Here is a 20,470-nt window from a genome sequence, read left to right as displayed (position 1 = left end):
CCTCTACCCCTCTCAAGCAAGAGGAACATTTGACTGCCTAGCACAGGAGTTGGCAAAACTTGGCCCACAACTTGGCTTGTCAATAAAGTTTTATCGAAACATAGCCATGCCCACTGTTTACGTGTTGCCTGTGGCTGCTTTCCTGATATAATGGCCACGCTGAGGGGTTGTAATGGGAGACCACATAGCGTGCAAAGTCCAAAGTATTTACTGTCAGAGCCTCCGCAGAAAAAGTGCGCCCCCCCCCCCCGCCCCAGTCTGAGGAAGGCCTCCAGCTTCTTGCTAATGAACGAGGTGCAAGAAGTGGCTAGGAGCCCGGCATACCCCAGCATACCTTTCTGGCAGTGGCTGTGTGTCCAACACCTCTCGACAAACTGCCCGTTGATGACAGTGGCCGGGCAGTTGGTCTTGCCCTTTGCAGTGCCTGGACAGATGTCCCCACACTCCTCATTGTCGTCTTTGTTCAGCACAATGTAATTATCCTCCACGGAATCCAGGATGCGTGACCAGTCGATGGTGGCCAGGTAGCAGAGCTCATTATTCTTCTCGATGCGGACGGAGCCCCTGGTAATGTTCATCAAGCTATAGAGGCCAAGCTCCTTCAGGTGAACCATCTCGAAGATGACCAGCGCGTAGTTGAAGAAGAGGCGCGAGCCCCGGATGACCGTGAGGTTGGGGAACAGGTCCTTCAGGCTCTCCAGCCCGTAGACCCGGAAGAGCAGCAAGTAATCGGTGATCATGATGAGTTTGGGGAAACTGAGGTCTCGGAAATCCTCGGGCCTCGTTTTGAACATCAACAGTATCTGCAAATGTCCTTCAATGACTGAGCAGTTGGCCAGCTCATGCAACCTCGTGAGGTTGTTCCGGATATCCATGCCAGGACACACTAGAAGTGAAAACAAGCAGAAAGCAAGACAGGTGAGCAAACATGCGATGGATGGGTTATAAGAGTGAGTGGCAGGGCCAGCTTCACGGGTGTGTAACCTGAGTCGTGGGACTCACTCAGGAGGGCCCTACCCTTGGCTCAATGCTCTCCCATCCATCTTGAAATCCTTCATCATTATTGAGCAAGGGGCCCCACGTTTTCACTCTGCACTGGGTCCCTGCAGATGAGTGAGCCCTGATGATGAGTGGTTTTCTCTGCAGCGTCTGTGCCCAAGTCATCGCTTTCGGAAGGCGAAGAACATAGCTCCTTTGGCAGTGCCTGCGAGCAGCCCGAGAACCACAGCATCGATGCACTGGAGACACTGGGACTACACGGGATTGAGAGGCGGCAGGTGCAGAAGGGAGAGGGGAGCTGTCCCCAATGAGTCAACCCTGGAGATCTCCACGAAACGGTCTGAGCAGGATAAAGGTGTCTGCATCAAAATGGGGCAAGGAGAGCTGCCTCGGTTTTGTCAATTCTCCTACCTCGAGGACTCCCCTTCCCAACCTGCCGTCCTCGTTCCCTGTTACCTGATCTCCCCTGCACAGACACCCTGCTTGCCCATCTCCTGAAGGTGGTCCTTCCCCGGCTCCAGCACCCTCCCTGGCTCCTCATGACCCTCACTTCTCCCTCCCGGCCCTCAGGGCTCCCCACCTCGCTCACTCCCCCACGCCCTGCTGAAGAGGCTGCCCACAACTCACACACCTCCAAGGTTCTGTGTCCTCTCCTTACAACATAACCTGTGAGACGCAGTGAGTGGAGTAACACAGGCATGCAAGGCGCCCAGCACATAGTAGGTGCTCACGGAACACCAGCTCTCTTGCTGTTGTTTATTTCTCCCAAACATATCACAATCATCTCGGGGCTCTGTGCCTTCACTTCCCCAGCTCAGACAGTAAATATGTTCAGCTTTACAGTCAGACGGTCTGGGTAGAAAATACTCCACTCTGCCACTGTCGCTCAAAAGCAGCCAAAGACACTGTGTGAACAAGTGGATGTGACTGTGTGCCAATAAAACTTTATTTACAAAAACAGGTGGTGGCCTGGAGTTTCGTTCCTAGGGCGGTAGTTTGGTAACCCTGGCCCTCGTCCAGTGCTGTCCAACAGAACTTTCAGCACTGATACCAATGTTCTCTATCTGTGGCGTCCACCATGGAGGCCACCAGTCATTTGTGGCTCTCGAGCAGTTCAAATGGGGCTAATAAGACGGAGGAACTGAATATTTAATTTTACTTCCGTTAATTTAGGTGGAAATAGACACATGTAGCTAGTGGCTACTTACTGGACAAGGGAGCCCTAGCTCTATTGGCTCTCAGAGCCCTTTATACCTTAGCTCCCTGTTTCTAAATCCAGCCCATCATCCTTCAAGATCCAGCTCAAATGCCACCTCCTCCAGGCAGCCTTCTCTGATTTCCCTTCCCCATATACCTTTTGGAAGCTTTTCCTTCTCCTTGTGCCCCTTAAACTCGAGTTAACATTCACTGGAATCAAACTCTTGAGACAGCTTCTCCTTGCCAACACACACACACACACACACACACACAACACACACACACACACACACACACACACCCCACATCCCTCAGCACCTGGAATATAAGGCTCAGTACACAACTCTACTTATTATATTCTAAGACACTACACCAACCCCCAATACCTTTGAGGCAAACAGATTATCCTAAAGAATAGCAGAAAATTCTCCTAAAAATCTACCCTGAGAACAACTTGCAAGAGAAGCACAAATTAGGAAGAAAGGGGAAAAAAAAAAAAAAAAACTGCAAAGCAAACAATTGGAGGAACAAAGCTGCGATGTTCCTTAGTCACGTTCTCTGCAGATTAGGCTAAATCAAGGCAAAATACATGCACATACTCATCTCCTCGCTAGGAAGTTGGGACAAGGACACAGGTTCGAGTCCTACACACTCACACCACCCAGGCTCCACCTACGGCTCCCAGCTGCAGTCACATCCAAACATCCACACGCAGAGGTCACCCCAGGTACGGCGCCACTGACGCCTCCCACGAGCCCTGTCCCCACCCGACCAGCGGCAGGCAGGGTTAGATCTGACGAATAAAAATGCAGGATGCCCAGCTAAATTTAAATTTCAGATAAGCAACAAGTATTTCTTTAGGATAACCATATCCCATGCAATGTCTGGAGCATACCTAGCCTTAGAAATTGTTGTTTATAGGAAATTCAAGTTTAACCAGGTGCCCTGGCTTTTACCTGGCAACATATGGCTTAGGTTTGGCCTCCGTTCTGGGGCCTGAACCTCATCCTGTGTTTCACATGCACACACTAAAATTTTATGGTGCTGGAGCAAGAAAACACCTGCCTGCCATCCTCCCCAGGTTGTGGCAGGACCAAAACCAGAGATGAACATTCATTCAACTGTTGAACACCAGGGAAATGCAAATCCAAGCCACAATGAGACACCACGTCACTCCCACGAGGATGGCTAAAATCAGAGATGGACAGTAACAAGTGTTGACAAGGGTGTACAGAACTGCAACCCTCATACTTTGCCGGTAGAATGTAAAATGATGCAGCAGCCGTGGAACACAGTCTGGCGATTCTTCATTAAGCAAAGAGTTACCACGTGACCCAGCAATTCCACTCCTAGCTAGATACCCAAGAGAAATGAACACACACCACAGAGTAACTTGTACAGGCATACCCTGGAGATACCGTGGGTTCGGTTTCAGAACACTGCAATAAAGCAAATATCTCGATAAAATGCATCGAATGAATGTCTTGGTTTCCCCAGTGCATATAAAAGTTATATTTGGGGCACCTGGATGACTCAGTCGGTTAAGCATCCGACTCGATTTCGGCTCAGGTCATGATCTCAGGGTCCTAAGATAGAGCCGTGTCAGGCTCATGCTGGGTATGGCGCCTTCTTGGGATTCTCTCTCTCCTGGGGGCACCTGGGTGGCTCAGTCGGTTGAGTGTCTGCCTTGGGCTCAGGTCATGATCCCAGGGTGCTGGGACTGAGTCCTACATCGGGCTCCCTGCTCAGCGGGGAGTTTGCTTCTCCCTCTTCCTCTGCCCCTTCCCCCAGCTCATGGTCTCGCTTTCTCTCTCAAATAAATAAAATCTTTAAAAAATAAAATGAAAAATAAAATAAACTCATCTGATTTTGAAACGTCACAAAAAAAAGATTCTCTCCCTCTATCTCTCTGCCCCTCCCTTCCCCTCTCTCTAAAAAAAAAAAGTTATATTCACACTCTCCTATAGCCTATGAAGTGTGCAATAGCATGACAAAAAAAAATGTACAACCCTTAATTAAAAAATAATTTATTGCTAAAAATGCTAATAATCATCTGAGCTTTTGGTGAGTCATAATCACTGATCACCGATCACCAAACAAATATAATGAAAAAGTCTGAAATAGTGTGAGAATTGCCAAACGTGACACAGAGACATGAAGTGAGCAAAGGCTTTGGGGAAATGGCACAGACAGACTTGCTCGACGCAGGATGGCCACAAACCTTCAACTTGTAGAAAGCGCGGTATCCACAAAGCACGGCCAAGTGGATAGCAGTAAAGCTGCGTATGCGTGTATGCAATCGTCCACTGGAGCACTATTCACCAACAGACAAAAAGTGAAAACAGCCCGAATGTCCATCAGCCAATGAATGGATAAGCAAGATGCGGCTGATGGGGCACCTGGGTGGCTCAGTCGTTGAGAGTCTGCCTTTGGCTCAAGTCATGATCCCAGGGTCCTGGGATCGAGCCCAGCATCGGGCTCCCTGCTGAGCAGGAAGCCTGCTTCTCCTGCTCCCACTCCCCCAGCTCGTGTTCCCTCTCTCCCTCTCTCTGTCAAACAAATAAATAAAATCTTAAAAAAAAAAAAAAAAAAGATGTGGCTGAAATACAATGCGGCCGTAAAAAGGAATGAAGTTCTGATACGAGCGACAAAGTGGAGACAGCCTGCAAACCTGACGCTCAGTGAAAGAAGCCAGTCACAAGAGACCGCATGCGCTATAATTCCATTTACGTGGAATGTCCAGAAAAGGCAAACCCATAGGGACACAGAAAGTAGATTAGTGGCTCCAAGGGGCTGGAGAGGAGGGAATGACGAAGGACAGCTAACGAGGATGGGGTTTCTCTTTGGAGCGAGGAAAATGTTCTAAAATTGACTGTAGCCGATGATTGCACAACTCGGCGAACGTAGTCAGAGCCGCTGAATTGTAAACTTTAAATAGGTGAATGGTATGGTACTGAATCATAGCTCAATAAAGTTGTTATAAAAAATTAAATGACTATAATAGTAGGGAACAATAAAGAACTGCTCTTTCAAAGTCTCCAATGAATCTCACTCAACTCATTAAAGCTGTGTGTCCCTATTAGTCTAAACAATAGAGCAATTTACTGTTGGGACAGAAAATATCCCGAGGACGTTAGAAAGAGTGCCAGAAATAAATGTAGGGCTTTCTGCTGGCTTTTGGTACCTCCGGGTGGGAACCGAAGAATGCTTCAGGCTCTTGTAAGTGGTACCTGGCCAGTCACCCCTCTACACAAGGGGAGAGAAGGACAATGGGGAGCAGGGGCACTGGGGGATCCAGCGACGGCTAATACAGTAGTCCCCTGTTATCCGTAGGTTCGGTTAGCCGCGGTCAACTGCAGTCAGAAAATATTACATGGAAAATTCCTGAAATAAACAATTCATAAGTTTTGAATTGCCCACCATTCTGAGGAGCGTGATGAAATCTCACACCATCCTGTTTCGCCCGGTTTGTGAATCATCCCTTTGTCCAGCCCACCCGAGCTGTGTGCGGTACACGCCCGTTAGCCACATAACATAGGTATGTGCGTAGTATAGAAAATAAACACAGCGTCTGTAGGGCTCAGGACTACGGTGGTTCCACGCATCCGCTGGGGGTCTTGGAACACATCCCCTGCACATAAGGGGGGGCACTTACTATGTAAAGTACCTGGCCCACTCTCTGGCTCACTGAATTCTAAAAATACTCCCCAGTGGAGGTGCATTTCATGCCCATTCGTGTGACAAGCAAATCGAGACTCACCCAGGCTGAGTTTTAAGTGGTGGCTCGAGGTTTGCAACCTTGTGATTACATGCAAAGTCTATGCTGTAACTATGTTACAGTCTGACCGTCTTTGTTCCTTCAAAAACACGCCTAATGAAGAAACTGGTGCCTGTGACATAAATCAGGAAACGGTGAAACAGTTTTCCTGCCATGACAACTCGGAGAAAGCTCGTCAAAGATCATTTCCTTTGTTCACTCCTTCAGCAAATATCTGAGGAGGACCTGCTCCGTGCCCAACACTATCCAAGGACGGGAGGGCCACAGAGACTAGGACAGATCCAGATTCCTGGATCTCTCAGACCAGATAGTCGCTATCAACTACCTAAGTCAACTTAAAATATAACCAAGAGGATGCCTGCAAGGAGAGCTTCAGGGGCCAGAAGAGATCACAAAAACAAGCTATTTGACTTGGTCTGGGACAATGAAGGAGGGCTTCCTGGAGGAGGTGGCACTAGGACTCACACCTACACAAATAGTGCCGTAATTACTTAGTTCTGCCTACCTCATTGGAAGGCCAAGGGCAATGGCAAACTATAGCTCATCGCCGTGGGTGACCAGGTTGCATGGGGTCTAGAGCACTACCGTGCAACAGAAATGTGATAGGAGACACGTGCAGCATTCTAAATGTTCTCTAAAAAGGTAAAAAGAAACAGATGAAATTAGGGACGCCTGGGTAGCTCAGTCGGTTAAGGGTCTGCCTTCAGCTCAGGTCATGATCTTAGGGTCCTGGGATCGAGCCCCATGTCCACCTCCCTGCTCAGCGAGAAGCCTGCTTCTCCCTCTACCCCTCCCCCTGCCCGTGCTCGCTCACGCTCTCTCTCTCTCAAATAAATAAAATCTTTATTAAAAAGAAGCGTGAAATTAAATATATTTTAGTTAATGCAATGTATCCAAAAATTTCACTTCAATATGTAAGCTATACTTAAAAAATGATCAATGAGACCCTCTACAGGATTTTTTTTTTTACGGGAAGCTTTCAAAATGCCAGGCAGCAGGTCTCAAGTCAGATGCTAAATCTGCAGCAGAAATACTAACCTGTAATGTAGAGCTCCCACAACATAGCACTGAAAACGTAGGCGCATTTTCCCAACTTGTTCCAAACGTACCAAAGGGTTTTCCAACCACAGAATCAAATACTGACTTTTGTAATATTTAAATGAACTGAATTAAATAAAAGGAAAGATTCGGTCAGCCTGGCCACAGCTTCAACAGCCCCATGTGGACAACGGCCACCCTATTGAACAGTCCACACACAGAACATCTCCCTCACAGCAACACGTTCTTTCGGACGGTGCTGGTCTAGAACTTCCTGCCCGGCCAGTGGGATCTGAGGATTTTCCAGGTGAAAAGACTTAACATGAGAGCCATCCTGGAAAGTGTCCCTTCTCCCTGGTTATCTCTCCACCGTGAAAGCAGGCAAGGAGAAGTGTGGAGGGGCAGGGAAGGAGGTATCTAGAAAGTTCTGAGAGTGCTTTCCAATGCTGAGAGTTTTACACATTCTGCGTTCAATCATGAATGTACTCCACATTCTTCAGCTGCTCCCTGGTGACCTCGTCTGGGGCCACATGTTCTCTGCATTCTTCCGAGTCTTAACACCCCGAAATTCAGAAGTCCTGTGCCGACGAGCCTTGGGTTTAGGTGTCCGGCCACCACCCATACCAGTTCCGGGCTGCGCTAGAAACCCAACAAGTCTGCCTTCCTACCCTAGCACCTGCCAGCTGCGTCATCCTGAGCCATCCCCTCGGTCTCTGCCTCCGTTTCCTCACTGTGAACGATGGCAGCAGCGGGATAACCAAGCTACGGAGAACAATGAGAACCGGGACGTGTTAAGTGCTCCACTCCGAGCTCACGGGACCAATTCCTGGATGCACTACCTTCGGAACTGAGAACTCGGGCACACTGCGGTATCAGACATCCTGAAGATTCCCCACCTGCCCGGAAGACTGGCTCTTAAAATTGGCCTCCTCAGAGAAGGAGAAATGGGGGAGCTGGAGCAGGTGGCAGGGGGAATCAAGACCCCAGGATTCTAATGTAGGTTCCAGGACCAGGACCAGAGGCCTGATGGCCCCAGGTGCGAATCTCAGCTTTGCCCATCAGCACCTGTGTGACCTCAGGCGAGTGGTTTAACCTCTCTGGGCTGCCATTTTCCTGGCCCCACTGGGTGGGAAAGCAGGTGCACAGAAGGCAAACGAGGCAGGAGGAACAGGGAGCCGAATAAATACCACAGGGAAGCCAGCTCAGACAAGATCTAAGGGACTTCAAGGGGCCTGGGGGACCTATCCTGACGATGTGGGGTTGAAGGGTAAGTGATGAAACCACCAAGGCTCGGGGGCAATTTTGTAAGCAAAGATGCCCCTGGACCCAGAGATTCCTGTTCTGGAAGCCTGCTGCAGATAGGTTCACACATGCGACTCCGGAAGGTATATGGGTGGACCAGAGGCGGGAGGGCGGGGGGGCTAAAGCACTGTAGTATTTTCCTGCAAATTCCTGGTGAAAATCCCCAGTGAGAGAAGCCACAGCCCACAGACCGGAGACCTGAGGAAGGTCGTTCTTGAGCCCAGCTGGAAGGAGTAGACGGGAGGGTCCCTCTGCAGCCACAGTGGCCAGCCACAGGGGTGAGGGGCCCCGAGGTGGGTGTTGGGGGCTCGGACACTCGGGAACAGAGGATGCAGGTAACAACAGCGGACCAGCATCACACATGGAGGATGGAGAAGAAAACCGTGTAAGCAGACAACCAGAGGGGAAAGGCAGCCCTGATGCGACATTCGCCATCCAGACCATCGTCCTTCTAGAAACTTCTCAGTCTTGGAGGATCCACCAAGGGGGGGATGTTCTGAACAAACCAAGAGCCAACAACGTGCTGTGGGAGATGTGGAAGTCAAAGAGAGCCCCGGGAAAGATATCACTGAAATCCCTGCAGGTCCTCCCTCCTCGGGAGAAAGGAGATGCCTGATCTGTGATGTCCACAAGGCAGGGACATCAAAAGGCCGGGGGAGACCTGTGAATTCCTCAGACCGGGGAAGATAAGCTCTCAACAACAGACTTTCCAAGGGTGACCGCAGAAGGCCACATCAGCCGTGAGCACGTGAGTCGGGCTCCACCGGAAACTGCTGGACACAGAGGGGTGGAAATGCCCTGAGGGGTGGGGGTGTGCAAGGCTAGGACACCGACAAAACACTGTGCACGTGCTGCCCAGACAGCTTCTCTAGAAAAGGAAAGTGACGGAGGCTCAGAGACAACTGTGTCCTCCTCAAGGCCACACAGCAAATATGAGACACAGCCGGGACCTGAGCCCCACGTACAAGTTTGCTCAGGCTGCCATAACACAGACCCGCAGGCCGGGGGGCTTGCACACCACACGTTAATTTCTCACAGTCTTGGGGTCTAGGAGTCCAAGCACAAGGCGTCCGCAGGGCTGGTTTCTTCTGAGGCCTCTCTTTGGCTTGCAAACAACCACCTTCTCCCTGTGTCTTCACGCGGTCGACCTGTGCATGCACAGGTCTGTGTCCAGATCTCCTCTTCTTAGCAGGACACCAGGCACATTGGATTAGCGCCCACTGGGAGGCCCTCGGTCTTACCTTGATCACCTCTTTCAAGACCCAATCTCCAAACACAGTCACACTTTGAGGTGCTGGGGGGTAGGGCCTCAACCCATGAATTTGGGGGAGAGGGACATAATCTAGCCCATCACGTATAGGTCCCTAAGACACCAGCACCTGTGCCCTTAACCATCACACAGGGCTCCCCAAAGTGTGCTCTGGGACCGCCAGCATCAGAATCATGGACGGGGAGAATGCAGATTCCTGGGCCCGGCTCTAGACCAAATAAATCAACATATCCAGATGCCAGACCCAAGAATCTGCATTTTAAATGAGGTTCCCCAAGGGATGTGGTGGGGACTCAAGTCAGACAGACATACCATCTCCCCATTCTGGCCCACCTCTCCAGCTGGGGACCCCCCCACCTGTCTGTCCCCTTTCTTCTGTCCCACCCGCTCCACTGAGCACTTCACCCCAGGATCGACGCCATCAGATGCCTTCTCTGGGGGCTGCTGACTACTGCTAGAGAGAACCCCATAAACATGGTGGGCCGCCCCCAGCAATTCCAAAGAAAGCTGGACCCACACCCATTTTATCTGCCAGTGTCCCTCGCCGCTGGGTTTCAGAGCCGATTCTGATCTCCGTTCTCATCTTAGTCCCCTAGGGCTGCCATAAGAAAACACCACGGATTGGGCAGTGTAAGCCCGGAGAATTATTTCTCACAGTTCTGGAGGCTGGGAGTCCGAGATCAAGATAGCCAGCTTGGTCCGTTTGTGGGGAGGGCTCTCTTCCTAGCCTGCAGACTCTGCCCTCTCGCTGTCTTCATGTGGTCTTTCCTTGGTGCGCCCAGGCAGGAAGAGAGGGATCTCTCTCCTCCTGTCCTTAGGAGGCCACCAACCCTATCAAATTAGGGCTCTACTCTTATGACCTCATTTAACTTAATTACCTCCCAAAAAGCTCCATCTCCATGCACAGTCCCATTGGGGAGTTAGGGCTCCCACGTATGAATTGGCAGGGGTGGGGGCTACGGGATGTCGTTTCTTGCTCTGGACAAACATGTATCAAGCCCTTCTCCAACCTGCACGTAGACCATGATCTCATTGCCGATGCCTCACTAGAACGCGTCTCCAATGAACAAACCAATGTCTACAGGGAGACACACAGACACAGCCGGTCTGTACTGAGAGGGAAGGAGAAGGGGGATGATGAAGCTGGAGAGGGAAGGAACGAGGCCTCTGACCCGGTCCCCTGAGGGAGAAGCAGGTATCGTGGGCGAAAGGGGGACCAGAAACACAAGCAAGAAGGCTGAGGCAGGAAGACCAGGGAACCCCAAGGAACAGCAGCCAAGAGCTGCAGACAGCTCGAGTGCCAGGGGAAGGGGGTTAGCTGGCAGCTGCGGAAGGACCCAAGTAGGAAGCAGAAAATCCCTGTGGCAGCAGAGGAGAGAAAGTACTGAACAGGGCACACTGGCTGAGAAGAAAGGGAGCCTATCGTGGGAGCGGGTACAAGGAGAGGCGAGGCCACAGAGACACTAGGGAATTACCGTCAATGGGACGTGGGACCCAGGGAGGTGAAGCAGGGGAGGGAGAAGTGAGGGGCAGTCACTAATGAACATGGACCCAACCCACCCCAATACCACCTTCTACAAGCCTGAAAGCTCCAGAACATTTAGGCTAATTCCTAGTTCCACTCACAGCTTTGCACTCCTATGGGCATCATACATCAAACCACAGGGTCCCTTGGGGATTCTACCCCCTCACTTATCTAGATGGGGACAGACAGTGCCACAGGAGACACAGGATAGAACACCAAAAGAAGTCTTACAAGACCAAAAGGCACTTTGTTTTTAAAAAAAAAAAAAGTAGCAGGTGACTTTGATACAACGCAACCACATGTCATTAGGAAGGAACATCTCAGAACTCATGCCCTTTCTGATCTTCTGCAAGGAAACAGGATACATCTTTGGAAACTAGATTGGCAACAAGAAATCACAGAAGAGCTGCAGGAAAACAGTGGGAGCTCTATTCTCTTTATCCCTTTGTGTCCAAGCACTACCTTTATGCACATGGTTAGCAAACACGGTTTTTGGAAAGTACCTATGTTTTCCACATTCCCACAAAGGCACAGGAGAGAAGCGAGACTCTCCTAACGAGCTGCTGTTCCCGAACACACAACAGAGGCTACTATACAGACCGGATGACACCATACCCTTCTGGAATTGGAAGAAAACCCCAGATCGAAACTCAAATGTTAATCCTCGTGAGTCTGCCTTGAACTCCAACTGGAACTCATGGCACAGCAAATCTCTTTCTAAAACGCCCAAAGCCACTGGAGCACTCCCCTGACACCCAGATCAACAGAACACAGGCGACCCCTCCTTGAAACGAGGGCCGGGGTTTGGTGTCATCTCATGAACTTTCCGAGATGTAACCAAGGATTCCTGCACAGACAAAAACAGGACCAGAGGGGCAGATGTGTTCCACAAAATTCTACATGGGCCCCGGCAAATGCAAATGCACACATTTTAAAACACGGTGCCCAGAAACCACCTCCAGCCCATTCTCATTAGTTCTGACTGTCCATGGAGTCCCCGGGAACACCGGCTTAGCAAATAGCGAGCCACTGTCGCTAGGGAAATACAAGGTTAGGTTCCTGCAGCCTCTGGCCACCGAGTTTTTGTCAATGGATTAATCCATAATCTTGTTTTATGTGTGTTTCTGTTTAAATACACCTTATTTTAATAGACAGTGTTGATTCATTAACTTTGAATCACAGCCAACAGCACCAGGCACTGGCTCTCGGACCGAGCGAAGCTTATCTACCCATGTATTTTCTCCATTAGCACATCACAGCCCTCCTGCGTCCATTCGTGCATTTACGCGAAACGCACGAAAATGTGCAAAATGCAGCACTATGTACATCGCCAAAGGAGACACCTGTTTCATCTTTGAGGCTTGTCTGAATCCACCGTGCCAGAGATAAACCAAGCAGCTCCACCATGCCTGACCTCAGCTGGGAACGGGCCGGTTCCGAGACCCAGATGGTCTGATGCTCCACGCAGGTCCAGGAAGAACCACCCAAGCGCGCTGAGTACTGATTTTAGAGTTACGGATTAATTTTAGCAAGAAGGCAAATTCACAAATAGGGAATCCGTGAGCAACGAGGAGCTTATGAGTGTTTAAATTAAAAATGTCAAATGTTAAGAATATTAACTCAGTTGGGGCTCAGTCAGCGAAGTGACTGACTTCGGCTCAGGTCATGATCTCAGGGTCCTTCTCTCTCTCTCCCTCTCTCTCTCAAATAAATTAAATCTTTAAAAAAAAAAAGAATATCGGGGTGCCTGGGTGGCTCAGTCGTTAAGCGTCTGCCTTCGGCCCAGGGCGTGATCCCAGGGTCCTGGGATCGAGCCCCGCGTAGGGCTCCCTGCTCCGCTGGGAGCCTGCTTCTTTCTCTCCCACTCCCCCTGCTGTGTTCCCTCTCTCGCTGGCTGTCTCTCTGTCAAATAAATAAATAAAATCTTTTTAAAAAATAAAATAAAATAAAAAAAGAATATTAATTCAATTATATGTTTTAAAGTCTACAGAGAAAACAATGAAGAACAAATCAGTGTTGCTAGGGTTAGGGATGGAGAGAGCGTAACCATAAAGGGGTGTCTGGAGGGAATCTGGGTGATGGCACTGTTCCGTATCGCAGTTGTGGGGACAGTCACACAACTCTGTGCATGGGTTAAAATTCACATAACTCTGCACACACACCCACATACAATTAAGATGCAAACTGATAGCACAGTCACCTCGCAGGACAGAAATGGGATGATTTTAGGGACAAACTGTTGCAAAGGGACTTTTGTCTTTTCCTCTCCAGGTTTTTGTAAATTTTTTGCAATAAGCATGCATTACTTATTATTTTAATTTAAAAGACCATAAATAGGTCCTGTTGTAAAACATAAGCCAATGTATATATTCTTTTTCTTTTTTTTTTTAGAAGATTTATTTATTTATTTTAGAGAGCAAGAGCAGGCACGCACACGTTGCAGGAAGGGGCAGAGGGAGAGGAAGAGAATCTCAAGCAGACTCCCCGCTGAGCAGGGAGCCCGACCAGGGCTGGATCCCACGACCCTGAGATCATGACCTGAGGCCAAATCAGAGTCTGACGCTCAACTGACTGAGCCACCCAGGTGCCCCTAATGTGTGTATTCGTAATAGAAATTAATACAAGGGGTCTTGAAAAAAAATCTCATAGCAGACACCACTTTCGAGTTCCAGACACAAAGCCAACAGCAAGGGATCCTCATTCAACACTAAGATGACTGTCCAAATATATAAAACTTGAGATCATACACGCAGTTAACGAGGGAACATCACGGTATTTTCTCACCGCTGGAATCCATATATTCAGGGGGCATAAACTTCTTTAATACAGCTTTCTCTGTGAAGGGGGAAATGCAGCATCCCCGAGCGTTCGTGATGCAGTCACGTTGTACCAGGGACCACACAAGCAATCAGGCACGTCCTCATGATCCGCAAGGGGTTTGTTGTAAATCAGGAGTCCACAAACTCTCTCTGTGAAGGGCCAAAGTATCAATATTTTTGTGGGCCATGCGATTGCAACTACTCAACCCTGCCGTGAGGGCACAAAAGCAACCACAGATGATGCCAATAAAACTTTATTTATAAAACCAGCGTGGGCAGGCAGGAGTCCGCCTATGGGCCGTAGTTTGATGGCCCCTGTTCTGGAAGAGGGAGTCTGACTACATAAATTCAAAACTGGGCTGAGAGTGGATGGCAGTAGGGACTGGCCCTCTATGAAGAGAGAGCTAACATCTGAGCCCAGGAAGGTGGAGAGCGCGCCAGGTGCAGGTGAAAACTCTGCAGGAGACTGTGCCTTCCTGCCTTCCTGGGGGAGGGAGTAGACAGCGGCAGACCCAGAGAGGTCAGCTGGGGTGAAGGGACAGGAGGTGCACTTGGGAGATGAGGGATGACCTTCACTAGATCCATGGGCAAAGCAAATCGATGGAGACACTAGCCAGAGGCTGTGGGCAGTGCAGAGGGTGAGAGGTGGGAGGGAGGGTGGTTAGGGCCCACCGGGGAGGCTGGGCAGGGGAAGGCTGGAGGTGGGTGGTGGGCAACGGGGTTCAGGGAGTACTGACTGTAGGCTAGAAAGGGAAAGGCTCCAGGGAGACCCCACTACAGAGAAGAGAGCAGGGACTCAGGTGCGGAAGTGCCCTAGATGAGGAAGAGGCTATCTCCCTGAAGCCAGTTGTTCTCAACTAGGGACAGCTGGCAATGTCCAGCGACACTATGGATTGTCATGACTTGGAGAGAGGAGATGCTACAGCATGTTGTGGGTGGAGGAACCAGGCATGTGGCTCAACTTCTCACGGTACACAGGATAGCACCCCCACAACCAAGACCTAGCTAACCCCAAATATTAAGAGCACCGAAGTGGAGAGTTTCTACTCTAACCAGGTTAAGAATGGAAGTCAACAATGGAGTGGGGGTGCAGTGGGGACCTCAGGGACCTCACCCCCATGACCTCTATGAGTAAGTGGGGCAGGGATCACGGGCCCGGCTCCAGGAGAGAAGCAAAGGTTAAGAATAACCTCAGGGAGGTTACTGAGCAGGCAGAAGTTCTGCTCTGGGGGCCCCAAAGCACGCAAGAGAACGCACAAGAGAAACATCTGGGGCCACCCTTGAGAAATGAGGGGCACCTGAGAAATAACGGGACTCTGGAAGCAAGCCTCTCACACCTCAATTAGCCGACTCGCTGGTCTCCCCCAAAGCCCTGTGGGTTTCTATTTTAATTAATCCCACATTGCCTTCATTCTTTAACTTTGCAATGCCCCCGAGTAATCTCAGGCCACAGCCAGCCAGGCCGAGGAGACATGGAGGGGGAAGCCACCGCCCAGTTGAGTGGAGCAGCAGGGACTCCACGGGAGAGTGCACTGGGTGGCACATCCCATAGGACAGCTCCAAGAAAGTCCTTCGTTTCTGAAAAAAATCACACCACCGCTCCCCCAAACCCCAGCCAAAATGCCCTACCGGGTGACATTAGAGATTAATGATCTGTAAAGTTTCTCGAAGTTTCCAAACCTCCGAGGGGCATCACATCTCATTTAGTTGATAGGATTTAGTTAACCATTACCATGGGCCAGGGGTAGGGAAGCTCAAGCCCAAGAGGGCAACTTTTTTTTTTATAATAATCTTTTTTTATTATATTACGTTAGTCACCATACAGTACATCCCTGGTTTTTGATGTGAAGTTCGATGATTCATTAGTTGCATATGACACCCAGTGCACCATGCAATACGTGCCCTCCTTACTACCCATCACCAGTCTATCCCATTCCCCCACCCCCCTCCCCTCTGAAGCCCTCAGTTTGTTTCTCAGAGTCCATAGTCAAGAGAGCAACCTTTTTTTAAGAAACCTGGGCTCTGCCACCTAGCCCAATGGCCCTGCAAAAGGGAAAATAAACCCTACGTCACAGGGCCATGGTGAGGATTAACTGAGATTAGATATCCAAAGCATATGGAAGAGTACCCACCAAGAGTTTGCTCTTATTAGTACATATTAGTTAGGCGTTATCTGAAGAATAAAAGAGCCATGGCTTGGAGTACTGGTGAGAACACGAAGAATACGAATGGACTCAAGAACACATACGTTAACCAAACACCTCGTATGCACCAGGCACTGTTCTAGGCTCTGGAAACGTAGCTGTGAACAGAAGAAGCATAAGCCCCTGCCCTTGTGGAAACTGTAAACACGTAAAGAAGTGGTAAATCCATCTACTGGCCCCTGGAAGCCCAGGCATAAATCCACAATTAATTACCAAAGCTACAAGGAACAGAAGAGCAGGGAACCCCACACACACAGGCGCGTACATACACAAAACCTGGAATAGGTCTAGCGTTCGTCCTGGATTTTCCTAACGAGAACCCAAGCCGACGGCCACCTTTACTGAGTGCCCACTGTAGGCCAAGCACTCAGGCCTTGGAGCCACTGTCTGAGAGAGAGGAGCTCAGCAAACCTGGGTTGGCAACTCCAGAGCCTGTGTGGGTTTTCTCATGGACCTCATTTGGCATCAGGGAGCTCCTTCCCTCCCCGACCCCTTCCTCACCATGACTGATTTCCTTTTATGGAGAATTCTGAAAAAGTAACCCAACAGATATTTTTAAAGCAGGGCCTCAGACACCAGTGGGAAACTCCAGCCATGTTCTCTTAGAGGGTTCTTCATTTCTTGCCCCACAACCAGAAAGGACTGCTACCAAGCCCAAGGAGGATGCTGGAGTTGGGGTTTGCCTCCATCTGCTGCCAGCACAGGAAGGCCCAGGAGCGAAGTCCATGGGGTTGGGGATATGAGAGGCTCCCCTGAGGTTAGAGACCTCCCTGGGCAGACAGGTAAAGAGTGCTTCATGAAGGGTGGCGCTGGAGGGGAGCTGGGTGCGGGGGTTACAGGGAGACACGGGACATCCAGCAGCAGTCCAGAGCCTCACTCGGGCACCACACAGAAAGGTTTGAGTTCTCCCTCTGGCACTGACTTTAGGGCAAGTCGAACTGTCTCCTACTGGAGCCTCAGTTTACTCCTCTGTGAAATGGGCAAACAGGATCAACCTCCGGGGGCCACTGTGAAGGTGCAGAGTTAGCCCGTGGCATTTGGTGACACCGTAAAATCATGATAAAGACACCACTGCTTCTGTGCAACAAAGGCCCTGTTGCCAAGGCGCTAGAGTTTGCCTCCGGACATCTGGAAACAGAACCCAAAAGTGTAAACATGGATCTGAAGTCCGCGTAGCCACGGGCCTAGACCGAGGGAGCGGGACAGGATTCTACAATTCTCCCCCTGGAGTACCTATCCGCAGGGACCCCAAGGGACCCTCAGTCCGTCACCCTCGACCCTGGCTCCAAACCCCGTGTGCCCCCGGCATTTGGCTATCCAAGGCCGCCCGGACTCAGGGACCCCACTTTACAGAGGACCCGGAGAGGACGCGTATCGCCTCTCCGGAGCGAGCTGGGCTCGGAGAGGGCTAGTCACGGGTCCGAGACGCGCTCGGAGAAGGCACCCCCGGAGGGGCGGGCACTGGGGCAAGGTTCCTCCGGCCCGGGGCCCGCACGCGGGACGCGGAACGGCGAGCCCAGGCGGGCAAAGGCCAAGGTCAGCGGCTTCCCGCCCCGCGCGGGGCAGAGGCTGCGGTCCTGGCCACCCGCACCCCCACACGCGCCGAGGAGGGCTCTGGCTCCACGGCGGTGGGCTCCATTTTGGCAAAGGGTCCCCTCCCCACCGCGCTGCTCCCCGCCCACTCCCGGACCCCCAGACTCACCCTCTCCGGGGTACAGGTGGCCCGCGGCACCCAGCAGCAGCGCGGCCACCGCCAGCAGCAGCGGCGCGGTCGCCGCCCCCCGCCCAGCCCCGGCGCCCATGGCTGCTGGAGCGCGGGGTCCCGGCGGATCAGAGCGCGCGGCGCCGGCCCGCGGGGGTCATGCTCTGAGGCGGCCGCCCGAGCGGCGCTGGGGGACGCGCGTCCTTCTCTTCCACGCCGGCGGCCCGCGGGCCGCAGCCCCCGCCCGGGAGGGCCCTTGAAACAGCCCAGGAGGGGCGCGGGGCCTCGGCCGCTACAAATCCGGCGGCGCGGCGGCGGAGGCGGCCCCGACCCCGGACCACAGCGGCCCGGGCCCCGTCCCGCGATCTCACGGCCCGGAGCCCCTCGCTGCGCTCCGGCCGCCCGGCTCTCGGCCCGGAGCGCTCTGGGCCACTATCTGCGAACGCTGAGACAGACGGACGCGCGGACAGACGGACGCGCGGACGGGCGGGCGGGCACCTGGGCAGGCGAGTGGCGGGCGGGCGGCGGGAGCGAGGGCTGCTCGGCCCGTAAACAACGCGGCCCGTCAGCTGGGCCCCGTGCGGGTCGCGGGAAAAGGCGGCGCGGATCGAGACTCGGAAGGGACTCGGCGCCCAGGAGAGGCCCGGGAGGGGTGGAGGGAGGACCGCGAGGGGGAGGCGCCGCCCCGCCCCGCCCGCCAGCCTCCCTACCCTGGGCCCCGCGCTGGAGGTCCCCCGAGCGCCCCGGCCGAGGGGGCGTCCCAAATACCCCGCGACTCGCGTTTCAGAGTTTGGGGGCGTCCCAGATACCCGACCCATGGAGACGGATCCCTTCTTTGACTTTTTTGCTATTTCATTCCCTTGGACTTTGGGAGGTTCATTTTGATTTTTTAAAATATTTCATTAAAATACTGTTTATGTTGGTCGCTGGGTTTTTTTGGTACTCCCTTAAATGTTGCGCTCGCGTCACCCTCGTCCCAGTCCTGCCAGCGCGTCTCATACTAGACGCGCGGGCGCCCCCGCCCAGCGCCAGGGCCCTGGGGACAGCCACGTGCACGCGCGCCCAGTGCGCTCAGTGTGCTCCGTGGCAGGGCTAAGCGAGGGTGCCTTAGGCGCGGCCTGTGGTTCAAGTTGGAGAAAAGACACCTGGGAGAATGCGCAGAACCTCGCAGAAGAGCAAACCAGGCCCCACAGAGCCGGGTTACAGCACAGGTGGACACACGATTTCCAATACACAGACCCAGAGTCCGTGTGTGTCTGAATGTCTAGCAACGTCATTCACGAATAGGGCATGATCTTACGCGGGGGGCTGGGGGGGGGTCTTAACTATAGAAAGCCAGAACCCAGTGGAATGAGGCTCCCCCTCCCCTCAGTTCCTGTGTGGCCTTGGACGCGGGACTTTGCGCTCTCTCTCTCTCTCTCTCTCTCCCTCTCTCTCTCTCTCTCTCTCTCTCTCTCTCTGGGTTGGCCTCAGCCCTGTAATGGATATAACGATACCTGCAGGTCGGATTTGACGAGGTCCAAGAGCAATAAAGCAGGAGAAAGTACCCAGCACAATTCTAGGCAGAGGGCGCTCATCCTTCCTCTGGTCCATTAAACGTATATTATTAGTTTGCCAGGGGCTTAGCCCACTGTTCCTCTAATGCCCCAAACCTACTACTCCCGCCTCGGGCTGTCCCTCTGCCTGTCCCCCCAGTGGCCAGCTGCACCTCTGTGCTCCAGTGAGCCTTCCCTGACCTCACTTTGCAAATGCCCCCCCCATCGCTTTGTTCCCTTCCCTGTTATTTACATCACCCCAGTATCTCCTGAAATTCTTGGGGTTTTCTGTATATCTTCTGCCTTCTCCACGAAGCAGAAATTGTGTCAGTCTTCACTATTTTACACCCAGTGCCTGATTTATCTGTTGCTTAATAAATATCTGTTGAATGGAAGAATCAACATGCAACAAGTAATGAGGATTTACAATGAGCAAAATAAACACATCCTGTTTCCTTGTAGACCTCCCAGTCTGGCAGCGGAGACGGCCATTAATTAAATAATCCTCGGGGCATAAAGTGGGGGGGGGGGTAGGGAAGGACCCTCCGAGGAAGTGAGTTTGGGCTGCAATCTGCAGGTGAGGAGAAGTCAGCCAAGGCAGGCATGGAAGGGTTCCAGGTGGGGAGACCAGCATGAGCAGGGGCCCAGAGGAAGTCAGGCAGGTGTTCTCCGAACTGACCCAGGCACAGAGAGAGGAGAAGGGGAGGTAGACTCAAAGTCAGGACTAGAAGGGGAGGAACCTTGGATATAGCATGTTAAGCCCCCTCCCAAACCACCTTTATCCTAAAAGCAATGGGGAGCCACTAGGGGGTTTACACAAAAGGGCTGACATAATCTGATCTTCTTTCTAATAATCTCTCACCCTGTGCCATGGGGCAAGCATGGACCCAGGAAGAACAAAGAGAAGGTAGCTGTAGTCCCAGGGTATCAAGAATTGTGGGTTCGATCAATGTTCCCCTTCTTCCTTGTGCAAACTGTCCAGAGCTGTGGGCTTCCCTCTAATCCACAGGAGCGCCCAAAAGCCACCACAGTTCCACGCAGAAAGTGAGTGCTGAAACATGCTGTCCTCTGGAAATCCTTCAGGACGCAGGACTTGTGTGT

General features: G+C 51.9%; 1 protein-coding gene across 5 annotated transcripts in view; it reads right to left on the bottom strand.

Annotated features, from left to right (window-relative positions):
- The window catches only part of INSR (insulin receptor), a 125,588-nt gene extending 107,262 nt beyond the window's left edge, over window positions 1-18,326 (bottom strand). For all 5 annotated transcript variants that reach the window (XR_007191803.2, XM_048227205.2, XM_026481311.4 and 2 more), the window contains exons 1-2: window positions 17,835-18,326; window positions 335-886 (exon numbers count right to left, since the gene is read on the bottom strand). Coding sequence is in view for 4 of the 5 variants with exons in the window: in XM_048227205.2 (XP_048083162.1) it covers window positions 335-886; window positions 17,835-17,934 (652 nt within the window). In the remaining variant the exon portion in view is untranslated. The remainder of the gene's footprint in view (window positions 1-334; window positions 887-17,834) is intronic.
- Between the last annotated feature and the right edge of the window lie 2,144 nt (window positions 18,327-20,470).

This window comes from Ursus arctos, unplaced genomic scaffold (genome assembly GCF_023065955.2).
Source record: "Ursus arctos isolate Adak ecotype North America unplaced genomic scaffold, UrsArc2.0 scaffold_14, whole genome shotgun sequence".
In the NCBI taxonomy this organism is placed as follows: Eukaryota; Metazoa; Chordata; class Mammalia; order Carnivora; family Ursidae; genus Ursus; species Ursus arctos.
Note: the sequence above shows the minus strand (reverse complement) of the source record. Positions and strands in the feature narration are given on the sequence as shown.